The following is a 12,976-nucleotide window of genomic DNA, read 5'->3' as shown; positions in this document are numbered from 1 at the left end:
TGCTACCTTCTGTGCCAACTGAGTCACTCAAAAATTAGATCATTTAAAAAGAGCATTGGGGCCAACAACCCTTATACATGTACTTGAGATTCAGGTGAGTTTCTTTTCAAAAATGAAAACTTCAAAAAAGCAAAAAAAGTCAAAAAGAGTAATAACTCCAACAAAGGTCAATAGATTTTCATGAAAATATCTCAATGGTTATGTTACAACATACTGTTTGTTGACTGATCAAAAAAAAAAAAAAAAAAAAAAAAAAATACATTAGTGACTTTGTGATTTGTGGTCTCTGTACTTGGTGAAATGAAGAGATGACCAGTATATTGATTAGTAATTGGTCTTAGTTATTGTACTGTTCATAATAGGCAGTCAGTCTCGTACACCTTTTTGTGACAAATTGAAACATATTTATGTTATCTAATTTAATTTTTTGTTTGGTGTGGTTGTCTTGTAGTGAAGGTATGGATCAAATTTCAAGTGGACTAAAAAGGCATTTACACCTCAGGCATAGTCATTGAATCAATTGTTTTACATGAGGCTTAGAGTATGAGAACTTTAACGCTTAATTGTGAGTTATATACATATTGTTTGACACATGAACAGACAGACAAACTCTTGCATCCATATAACACAATTTCACAAAAAATTGACAATTTAAAAAAAAATTTGAAGCCATATAAAACCAACATACTTGTAGTAATGAAGGCTCAACTACTGTGAAAGAACTTTTAATCTTGGGTTTCAATTTTTGTGGTTTAGAGAAAAATGATCAATTCAGAATATTGAACACTCTTTCATACAAATGAACAGGAAATTTCTTTTTCGTTAGAAACCAAATTTAGTGGTTTACCAAACCCATGAATACAACCGAAGTTGGTACCCTACAAACAATAACTTTCACAGTACCGGTAATATATATAATAAAACATGTAGCAATTCATATATATCACAGTTTATTCTATAAATATGTATCAAATGCACAAATCAACATAACAGTGGAATACTGTACACAACAAATAACCCTTGGTATGGCCAAAATGGGTAATTTTCATAATCATTATTGGTGCATGTTTAAAATTCTCATGGTTTCCACTTGATTTTCACTTGAAATTAAACTACATTTGTATGTTCTTCATTTCAATTGCAAGTCTTTAAAACAGTTTGAAACTAATATTGATTTGCTTCTAATTACTGGTAACCTTTACTATCTATACTTTCATTTTTTTAGGTATGTAAATAGAACTTCACAACCCTGCTGTCACTAAAAATCTGCTAGCATAACAATGTAAGTCCACAATAGAAGGATATCCTAGATTCTCATCCCCTCCTCACAAAATTTTATTCTGACATTGTTCCCAATTTAGGCCAATTTCTTTCAAATTGACAGCATTTTTCACTTAAATTGATACAAAATAAAATTCACCTACCTGCCCCTAATTTTGAAAAATGTTGGATGAAAATCTAGGAATTTTTTTATGATGGCCTAATGGAAATTGAACAATAACTAACAAAGGCCTAACCAATTAACAATAAAATACTTGATTATGGTCTTACCAATTAACAGTCAATTACCTAATTATGGCTTTGCCAATTAACAATCATACAGTACCCAAGTACACTATAGGACCATTATCATGCCCCCGTTAAAGCAATATAATGTTGAGATGTACAGTAAACAAAGCACGTTTTCCAGTGATTGGAAAGGAAATTTTGAGAAGGGACCAATTTCTGTCAAAAGGGCCAAATGGCCCATGGCCCCTGCCTTCCTAACCTTTTTGTTTCTGTTAATGTTATGTTATAATTAGTGTCTTCAGTTCAAAAGTAAATTTATATGTAAGCATACCATTTAAAACTACCAAAAAATACTACAATGTAATATCCATGCAATTCATAAAGTTCAAAATTTACAAAAAAAAAATAAAGTAAGGTGACTGTTGAAATTGAAACCAATTTAATGAAGTAAGTTTAAAATAGTTAAGTGGCATAGATTAATAATTCACAAAATATTTGCATCTACAAAACAAAAAAAAACAACAACAAAAACTAGCAAAAAAAATCCCCCCTTTTTAAAAGAATGTGTCTCACTTTCATTTTTTGCACCAACGGTCCTTTTCACAAAAAATCATAAGTGTAAAATTAGTTGTAAGTTATGATGTCATAATACAGTTAAGTATTATGACGTCACAACTTATGACTAATTTTACTCTTACGATATTTTGTGAAAAGGGCCACAGCTTCCTAGAAAACCACAATTGTGACAAATAGAGAATTGTTCATGCCCTTCTATATGGAATGTATATTCACAACACTACCAGTATAACAACATTTATATTAGTACAGATTTGCATAAAACATACATACCAATAATCTAATTAACATCCATATAGTTATAATAATGGAACAAAAAAATTCATTGGCATTATTTTTTCTCTGCTTTAACTACTTCTAAAACATTAGAGAGGGAATGTAACAAAAATCACCATTCAAAAGCTGGCCTGTCAAGTCGCAGGCAAGTTGTATGATACTGTAAATGTTTTAATTTTCTTGTACTAATTTTTCGCTATTTTAGCAATGGACTGAAAAGTGCGAAAAATTCAAGTTGCGAAATCATTTTTTAACACTATGTAACACAAATCTTTATTTTAAACCACTAAGATTGATGCCTACAATATGGTCACTTGACAGAATCTGCAAAAATTAATATGTTTACAGTACTACAAATTGAAGCAAAGTTCCTTGTACTCTTTTTATTTTACCCTACTATCTTTTCAAAATTTTGGTAAATCTCACTAACATCTTCTCTAAATAGCCCAAAATAGGACAGCAAGAGATTTTTTAGAGTAGAGGAACTTGTGATTGTGTACATGAATAATTTAATTCATATACTTACAATTTCATTGATTCAATGGTCATACATGTAGCTGCTAGCCATGAATATTTTTTTGTAAAGCTAAATTGTTTTTTTTTATCATGTTTTCTCAATAACAATTATGGATGTATAAAAAAACACTTTATCACAAAATCACAATGTACTATTGCACTATCTATATGTGTAATTCACATTTAGCACTAATTTTGTAACTACGGAAGTACAAATAAACAAATTAAAAGTACAAAATCTCCAGAGATACATGCAGATGGTAAAATTTACATTGAATATTTTGGATAACCGATATCCTTCTTCAGCATTAAACTAATAAAGTTTGCCATTTAAAGTTAATAGTACCCCTAAAATAGTTTGCAACGTGGTGGGGTTTCATATAATTTTCCATTAGATGTCTTATTTTTAAAATTTTAGTGCTATCAATATCACAATTTTTTATTTTCTGTGTAATTATTTCCTTGCATGATTCATTTGTTAACTAGTACTTAAAATTGGTATGTATAAATGTAAAAGTAATGTACAATGTATTGATAACATAAAAGACCACATGCATTTAGTACATGCTTTACAATACTGGTAATCTATTAGTGGAAATGGTTATCAGTTTATAAGTAATTAACATCTAAGAAGTAAATAAACCTATACATATTTAAAAGACCCACAAGTCAAAGTGAAAGAAATCACAAAAAAATATTACAGTATATGTGTACCATAAGAATAGTGAAAACTCAATACTAAAGGGAGTCTGATAATTCATGTTTTAGAGTAAGACTAAGATTAGTGAGAAATTGTACCTCAATCTCATGGTAAATAGAGGTGTCTTTTTCAAATCCACCACACCACTATTTAACTTAATTTTTGCATGTGTAAACATAAAATAAATCTAAGTTTCCTTACAAATTTTTACTAAAATGATGCAAAATCCTTGGGAAAATTTGGGATAGCCTATCCACAAAATCAACATTAAAAACAACTAAAAGTTTCAAAAAAGAGTTTACAAAATTTTAAATCTCAAAGAAATTCAGCTTAAATTGGTTTTCACTAAACTTGTCCCCATTGAGTATTGTTAAAATTGTCATATTATGCAAGAATAACTTAAAGCTCTAATTTACAAAACAAAATAAGTTTTGTTCTATGACAATACAGAGAAGCCTATCTAAACCAAGTCCAGAATAAACCAAAAACTTGTCACTTTTTGTTTTCCACTTCATATCAGAATACAATGTAAATGTATTTAGAACCTGGGTAAACTGAACACCTATCTTAAAATTGATTACCGGTAAATAGTAGTCTTTGTAAGAATCATGCAAATTCTGTAAAATGTGATACACCCCAAAAAAAAGCTGCACATTTCTTAATTTTTGTTATCAAGTTGCTTTATAGATCTATATGATGAAATGTATAATTATTCATTCCAATCTGTCTCAGTGTCTGCTCTTAGGAGATAATCCACATTGAAAATACAAGTTTCTATTGTTTTTAAGTGTCATTTACAGAATTATCTCCCTTAATTTCAAATTCTACAGTGCATTCTATATAGTTTTTATCTCTTATGAACATGAGTTACATGAGAAGCCACATGTTAATTTCTGTTTACTATAACGTTTTAAACAAAATATCAAAAATAAAAATATGTAGCCTTTCCAACCATGAATCACATTTCGCATTATTCTTATCTGGAGTACTACATAAGTGTAAGTGTTTGTAAGAATCAGGCAAAATTGGAAAAATCAGAAACATGCATGTCAAAATCCCACTGATCTGACAATGTAATATCACTCAAGGATGATTTCTCTATTTGAAAAGACCGTTACTTGATCTCTGCATCACTGGCTTTGCTCAGAAATTTTTCAATAGAATCTTAAAGAAATGAAGTTTTAGACAGAGTTATCTGCCCTTGAAAAGTTCATTTCCAGTGCATTTCAATGAAATTGTAACTCAATGGTCCAGCATGATATGGAAAATCTTGTCTGTTTTCCTTGATTCTGATGATGCAAATAGTCAAATTACACTATCAAAATGATGTTTTTTTCCATACCATGTTTCACTAACTGCCTGAGTCTTACAGGGACTGACATTTAAATACTGAAGTGCAAAAGGGGTTTGGTTTAGACAGGTTACACTGTTCAAATAATATTAATAATTATAATAATAATAGTAGTATACAAATACTGTAGAGTAAAGTTGTTGCCATAAAACACATGAGCATAATTGAATACCAAGAGACAGAATCCGAAATGCATGTACTGATTTTTTAAAACAAAAATCAGGCTGGCAGGACTATGTAAATATACAACCTTTTTCTATAAGGAAGATGAATACTGAAGTTATGCTTAACCCTCATAAACAAAATTTTGGTATAGGTGCAGAAAAAAAAGTTTGGTGCATTTTCCCCCAAAAATCTTAAACCATTTTCTAAAATAATTGCTAGCTATATTCATATTGAAGTAATTGCACCAGGGCCTGGTATCATAAAAGAACTCTCTTATAATGAAATTCTTCCATATATTTGACTAACCAGATCACTTGAAAGACCTATGGAAAAACTTAATAATATGATAAAATTGTCAATTCATTTTTCAAGCAAACTGGTTGATTTTACTTCGAAAGCAAATGAGGGAAAAATATAGCACCTTGCCACTGTTCTTTCAAAAAATACCTGAACCGATCATTTTTTCTCCTACTTTACTTTAACAAAGATATTAATAATGGGGAATCACCAAAGGTAAAATTAAAAGCAATGCTGAATTTGATATGTCATGGTTTGTTGACTTCTATCAATAATTTTACACAATTCAAATTTATTTTAATATATAAATAAATCATTTTAATAATAAATGTGAACTCTTGAACAATGCTAAAACGCTGAAGAAAATGAATTACTTGGCCCAATGATACAAAACTCTAGAACAATATCAATCATTTTACAAAATATCCTCCCACAAAATATGATTGATTTATTTTAACTGGCTATGTTTTAAAAAGCAGATGAGATAATAAAAGCTAATATGATGTGATTGTTCATGTATCAATTTGGCTTTAACAGTGAAAAAATTTTACAATAAATCTAACATTATCAATTGAGATGAATACCCATTATATACTTTAAATGATGAAAGTACAAGCACATTTATTTGACCAATATCTATCACATACATAAATGCAAACATCACATTTTTTATTATTTGAAAAATCATTGTTAAGGTCTTTTTACTTTACCTTATGTCAGATTAAAAGAAATTTTACTTGTATAACAAAGTAACAATGTGTATAAATACCATTAATCAGCCTAACAGGGTATGTAGGTCTCATTCAAGTTTCATTTTCTTTACCAGAATTTCCAATGTAGATGGTATTGAAAACTGAAGACCGATCTGTATTTTATTGTTTACTTCCGGGTACTCAAAACGTTGTATAACAATGCAAAATTTTCTAGTTTATGTTTTTTCTTACAATATTTATTATGTAGAAATAGTTATTTGTCATTTTTATCGGTACTTTTTACACAGTAAGATTTTTGCCCTTAACACTGAACTCAACGCTTTTTAAATGACAAATCTCTATGCCTTTGAATGATAGACTAGGACCCATTCTCGTGAAATCACAGGGTCACATGACAAGACTTACATACCCTGTAGGAGAGTGTGTGAAAAAACTTTCATAAGAAAACAAATAATACTAATTTCTTGGTGGTACAGCAGGTAGATTTCTTGTAGGAACAGGTGGAAGATTATTTGGTATACTAGATGGGGGCCTAGCTGGTCTTGAGGGTACTGGGGGCAAGTCCAGAGGAGGACCATCTTGTGGTCTAGGGGGTGGAGGAGGGGGGAGATTAGGAGGAGGATGAGAGGGAGGGTTTTGGTCATTTGATGAAAATGATTCCTCTTCTGGTGATCCAAAATCCCCAGGTGGAGACGGTGGTGGAGATTCAGGAGGAGGAGGTGGAATATTTGGGGGGCTAAAACTTGGTTCTGGTAGGCTTTGATTAGAATCAGAATGAAAGTTATCTCCATTTTGTTGACTTCGACTAGAATATGCATCAACATACTGATTATCTGTATTGTTTAATTTACGATTAACTTTGGCATACACTGGAACATTACTTGTATCAAACGGATCTGGTTTTGACTGTGGTACTGGTGATATTGGTGCATCAAGTAACCAATTCAATTGACTAGAATTTTCATGTCCTACTTGGCTCCTTTCTGTAACAGAAGAAGGAACAAATGCACTTTGAACTTCTCGTCTTGGTGCAGGTCTGGGCCTTGGAGCTGGGGCACTCATATCATTAGCTGGTGGTAGAGTTTGACTTTTCCTATCTTCTGTTGGACTAGCCCTTGTTCTTGGAACAGGGACTGGGTTCCCAGAAATATTTCCTGTACTCCTGGCCCTAGGAATTGGTTTAGGAACATTTTGTCCTTCTACTGGTCCCTCTGTTACAGTTGATAAAGTCTCAGAAGTCTTACTCTGAGATATTTGTGATGATAGTCTTTGGTTATCTGAAAGGATAAAAACTTATAAAATTGCTTCATGTTTGTAAATGAGGAAAATGATCATAATCAATCAATTTTGATGAAAATCATCAGAGTTTATGTAAAAAGATTTAACCTGCATAGGTTCTGAACATATTCACAATGTCTGGGCCACAGACACAAGTGGACACTAAGGCCTGACATTGTATTGGTGGGGTTCTGAGATGGAGCCATGCTTTTAGTGATAATAATCTTTGATTAATAATCCTTTTTAACTGATACATGAAGAATTTTGCCGTTTTCATTAAGTCAGTGAGTTTGTCTTACAAAATGTACACCAATTATACAATAACCTCAAGTAGACAGTGTCATAGCATGTAAGTAAAACACAAAACATGTTATTTGAATCTGTAACATTGTATGATTGATAAAACACTATGATTTATATAAATTGAATTGTGTTACTTATGTTGAAAATAGGCTTTGTTGTTAGATGCTAACTTTTCTATAGTCTATTTTAATATACAGATTAAAGTTCATTAGATTACCATTAAGTGGCATGAGAGGCTGTGGTAATGTCGCCTCAACACTCTCCCCTCGAATTAACTTCTCTATAACATTCTGTGCTTCTTTCATGTTGGCAGCATGGCCTGTGTGCATTACATTGGTAGGCAGCCCTATCATTCCAATCTGTGTAATAAAATAACATAACTTAATCATTTTCTGCAACAAGCATCATTGGGAAGCCATGATGAATATCAATTGTGTAAAATTACTTTAGCTCATGTTTGTGGATCTGAATGGGCTTGCCAAGTAATCAAATTATTCTATGTAATAGAATGTCCATTTTCCATCTATGAACATATGTATCAGATATAATGTAGATACTACTGTGTGTGGGTTGCTATCACAGAGAAGATTTTACTTGGTCTACAAACAAAGCGGAAATTGGCAAAATCAGAAGTATATATATACAGCAAAAAAAAATCGTAATGGTAAAATCCAGATTTGAAATGGTGAAATTCCACTAAAAAGCGGAACAAAATCATCCCTGCTATTATTACCGATAATGTATTTGTGTGGGGCAGCAAAACTATAAAACTAAATTTCTAAAAGTTTGTTTATGATGTATCAGGTAGTTGTTGAAATTCAATTACAGAGAAAGAGAACTCAAAGAATGTACCTTATTACTAACCCAAACAGTATTCTATTGTTTAATACCAAAACAGTACTATATAAGGATATATTGGCAAACTGCCAATTCTACAAATTTCATAATCAAATTACAACTTACACCTGCCAAGTTTAAGGTTAGGGTTAGGGTTAGGGTTAGGGTTAGGGTTAGGGTTAGGGGTTAGGGTTAGGGTTAGGGTTATATTGGTATTAAACAACTCTAACCTTTGCTTGTTTTCTAAATTTAATGCTGTTTATGGTCTGAGATCCCAAGGGTTTCCTGACTGGTGGTATTTTCTTAGCAGGACCTACAACATACAGAAAATTACAAACATTATCAACAATAGAAAAATTAATAGTGATGAGATTCTGATCATATAAATATAACAAAAAAAAACGATAATGTTTGCTGCCCAAGAATTCCAGGTTTTGAGTCTAATTAAAGGCAATCAAACTCTTTGCTTTAAGCCTGGAAAACACTAAGGCTCTAAACATGTAAACATTTAACATGTAACAATTTTAAATGATACACACAGAGTTGCACTTATAAGGTACAAGAAAAATAGGAGGGCAGACAGCTGCCAGGCATAGTGATTCCTAAACACCCCTCTAATTTTGCTTGCAAATAATATAACAACCATGTTCTGAAAACTGTAGCATAAAGACATCGACACAAATCCACTTTATGCAATTAAAAGCATGCACAGTACAACCCATCATATTTAAAACAAACCAAAATTGTTTTAGTGATGAGCTAACACTTTTGGTTAGTCCTAAGATAATACACTGTTGAAATGATTTTTAGTTATAACAATATGGATACCAGGGGACAACATCAATATTATACCTATTTTATTGGTATACATTACAATTCCACAGAACATTGCACAAAAGTCAATAAATTTGTTATTACCTGAGGAAGGTTGACCTGGTTTCTGAGGACCACCAGGAGGCCTTTGAGGAGGGGGAGGTTTGGTTGGAGGGGCAGGTCTCTGTGGTGGCTGCTTTCCTGGTACCTTTTAGATAGATAAAATATATCAATGCAATTTATATGTGCTTTTAATACATGTACCATCATTTGACTAAATCTCATAATTAACAATTTATAATGCAAGAATCTTGAATTTGAGATATATACATACCTAACTGTATTAATATCAGAGAATGATCCTTAAATCTCTCTAGAATAAAAATTAAAGTATCTCAAAATTACAGGATTTTTTTTTTTACACATAAGTTGTTATGGTCTTATAATCCAAGTATCAATTCCTACTTAGATGATTAGAGAGGGTATATTTTATTTGCTGTCATCAAGAATTTTTTTTACTTCTTTTGGTTTGTCTTCTGCCACTACTGGAGTCATTTCTGGCCTAGCAGGAGGTGCAGGTCTACTTGGTGGCACTGGTCCATCCAATAGACCATCATCTGAGAAGGCAGGACTACTTCTACCAGAGTGTGTTGGTGTATTGTTATCTAGCACTCCTAATGTATCAGTATCATCCTCATCATCTGTCAATATATCACATATTGTCCTAATAAACAATATCACTAATGAGTACATTGTACTTTTCAGTATTTTAGTTCCATTAATCTCAAAGAAAGATAAAGGATAGGGAAAAAAAACCCTAAAAAATCCCTCAAAGCTTATTTTAGTTATTGTATGATATGTGGGTGGATGGAAATAAAGATTCTTCTCCAGTAATGAGGGATTAAATAAAATTATTTATTACATAGACAGCAGTGTTTTATCCAATGTTCCCAGCGTCAATAATTTCAATAATTCACATTGTGAAATAAATTCTGTAATTTCATTCTCTGATCTTCTCATGCCAAAATGTCACCACTTTGATATCAATACGCCAATCACAGAATTTAAAATTCAAGTTGAAAATATAGATAATTATGAAGAAAATCTGTACAGTAAATAAGATAATCAATTGGTTATCGTGAATAATATGATCACTTGTGCAAAGAATACTTGAACATTTAACTCATGCATGAAACAAGTTCCGCACACTCTTTAAATCTAGGCGTTCTTCGGCACTCATAATTATATTATGGTTATTCACTCTTTCAAATTAATTATTAAATTATTCTCCAATTCAGATGTAAGAATAAAGATTTTTAGCGAGCATGTTTAAATCTTAATTTTACAATAGAGAGTGGAGAAAAAATTGAAATCAAGAAGAGACTGAAGGAAAATTGGTTTCTCTCATGAAATCTGCAGAAAACAGACAATGTAGAATCGGAAAACTCTGGCAAAAATTTTAAAAACAGCATGTGGTTAAAAAATCAAATACATTTTCAATTACAGCCTTAGAATGGGAAAAAGACAATTCAAAACCAAGATACAGCATAAAATAATCTTATTAGGATTTTGTAGGTAATAAATTGTTTTACATTTCTTGAGTCAGTTAATTGATAATAAGCACCAAAAAGTACATATGAAATCAACAATTTTATGTCTTTGTAAAACATAAAGATTCTTCTTATCTGTATAAGTTTTATCATCTGTGAGTTAAAATATGATAAAATCATTTATTTGGTGCAATATCAGTGAAAACCTCCTAAAAGGGTTCAGGTATTCAGGTTCAGAAAAAACTCACTGTAAATTTACATTCAACCATGATGCAAATCATTGGTACAATACAGTATAAAGAATTATTTCTTAATTTGAGCCATTTACATGTATAATGGGTAACATATCTTGATTTTAAAATACACAAATTTGAATTTAAATTTAAATACAAGTTTGTCTAGAATGACTGTAAAAACTGAGTTTTTAAAAGAAAAAACATTTGACTTTAAAAAAAGTAATGCAAAAGGAAAACACTAATGATTCCTTCATACCATCAGATTCAAAATCATACAAGCCAGTACTGGTAAAGTCTTCTCCAAGTAGACTGTTACTGACATTGTTGAACAGAGCACCAGTGTTCATAGAACACAATCCCATCTCTTTGTCAATCTGCTGTTTCCAGTCATTGGTCTTTAGCTGAACCCTAATCTTTCTGCCATTCAACTGAAAAAAAATACAATTTAAATGAAGTAAGTGTAACATTAATGTAATTTAGGGAGACTCAAGCAATTCTTAAATTCTATTTTGCATAGGGTCAAATTTTGAAAAAAACATGTATGTCCTTTGTTGATTGTTCTGTTTAACTGACTCCACAAAGAAGGACAGGATAGAAATCACTCATTAAGGGAAGGGGTTCTGTGCAAGTAACCGACTTTTACTGAATTAGCCTAGATAATATCTACTGCAGACCAGTCAACCAGACAGAACTGCATCATTGTATTATTAGTAAGCTACAAAAGTGTAGATCTACTCAAATACAGTTAGTTTATCGCATTTTATACGAAATTGCGAAGGGTATAATGTTTTTGACCTGTCCGTGCATCAGTCCGTCCGTCAGTCCATCTTCAGTTTTCCAGACTTTTTTTTAAACGCTTGCAGATATTGACATGATTTTTGGTATATAAGTTCACCATGATAAGTTACAGGTCAAGTTTGACTTTTGTTCCACTCTGATGATTTTTACCGAAATTACGGGCCTTGAACTTAGCAAAATTCAAAGAAAAAAATGTTTTCCGGAATTTTTTTCTAAACGCTTGCAGATTATGACATGATTTTGGATATTTTTCACCATGATAAGTTACAGGTCAAGTGTACGTTCTGTTCCACCACGATGATATTTACATTAGATTAACTAAAACTCAAAGAAATCACAGTTTGGAGTTTGAAACTACCATTCTGGGTAACAGAATTTAGTTAGAAGATAAAGGTCTAAAGCCTGAAAAAAAAACCACTTATTTCTTTTTTTATCAGGGTCTTTCTACATATATTTCTCTTACAAAAAAATTTACTTGAGTATCCAACATTGGGACGTGTGGGATATGCGAGTGCACTCACTAAGGTTCTTTAATTTCATTTATCTGTTCTACCATCCTACCTGTTGGTTATTGTACTTTAATGCATCTATTGCACTTTTCCCAGTCCTAAAGAACAGCCACATACTTGTGTCTTCATCGCCAAATCTAGAAAAGGATTTGAATATTTTGTATACTATAAAGATACATATATTTGAATTTAAGTATCATTGTGTCAAAATCAGGCAATGGCTGGCACATTATTTTTTTTATTAATTTGGTCTTTTTTGCCTCAGAAATATTCAACACACCTACAAATCAACTGGAAATCAGAAGCCTTTATGGCAAAGATATTTTTTACTGCAGATATATGTGAAAAAAGTGTGAAAGAATTTATCCACCTTTTCCTACAGTGCATTTTAACTAAATATTACCTATCAATATCTTAAAAAGGCAAATTTAACAAACACTTTGTTATTTCTGGAGGATATGAGGTATAAGATACTACGATAATGCATTAAAATCTTTGAGTTTTTTTTACATCATCTGTCACACCTTATACACATTTTGCCTGATTCTT

The 12,976-nt window shown here is 31.4% G+C and overlaps 1 protein-coding gene across 4 annotated transcripts in view; it reads right to left on the bottom strand.

Annotated features, from left to right (window-relative positions):
• Nucleotides 1-536: 536 nt before the first annotated feature.
• LOC148610156 (polyphosphatidylinositol phosphatase SYNJ1-like) overlaps nt 537-12,976 on the bottom strand; it is a 38,141-nt gene continuing 25,701 nt past the window's right edge. For all 4 annotated transcript variants that reach the window (XM_088542261.1, XM_088542260.1, XM_088542262.1 and 1 more), the window contains 7 exons: nt 12,480-12,564; nt 11,377-11,548; nt 9,854-10,035; nt 9,440-9,542; nt 8,752-8,834; nt 7,902-8,043; nt 537-7,380 (listed from right to left, as the gene is read on the bottom strand). In XM_088542261.1, coding sequence (XP_088398387.1) covers nt 6,560-7,380; nt 7,902-8,043; nt 8,752-8,834; nt 9,440-9,542; nt 9,854-10,035; nt 11,377-11,548; nt 12,480-12,564 — 1,588 coding nt within the window. In that variant the 3' untranslated portion in view covers nt 537-6,559. The remainder of the gene's footprint in view (nt 7,381-7,901; nt 8,044-8,751; nt 8,835-9,439; nt 9,543-9,853; nt 10,036-11,376; nt 11,549-12,479; nt 12,565-12,976) is intronic.

This window comes from Perna viridis, chromosome 8 (assembly GCF_037379345.1).
Source record: "Perna viridis isolate PV_CMFRI_1.1 ecotype Kerala chromosome 8, ASM3737934v1, whole genome shotgun sequence".
In the NCBI taxonomy this organism is placed as follows: domain Eukaryota; kingdom Metazoa; phylum Mollusca; class Bivalvia; order Mytilida; family Mytilidae; genus Perna; species Perna viridis.
This window is presented reverse-complemented; position numbering and strand designations above follow the sequence as displayed.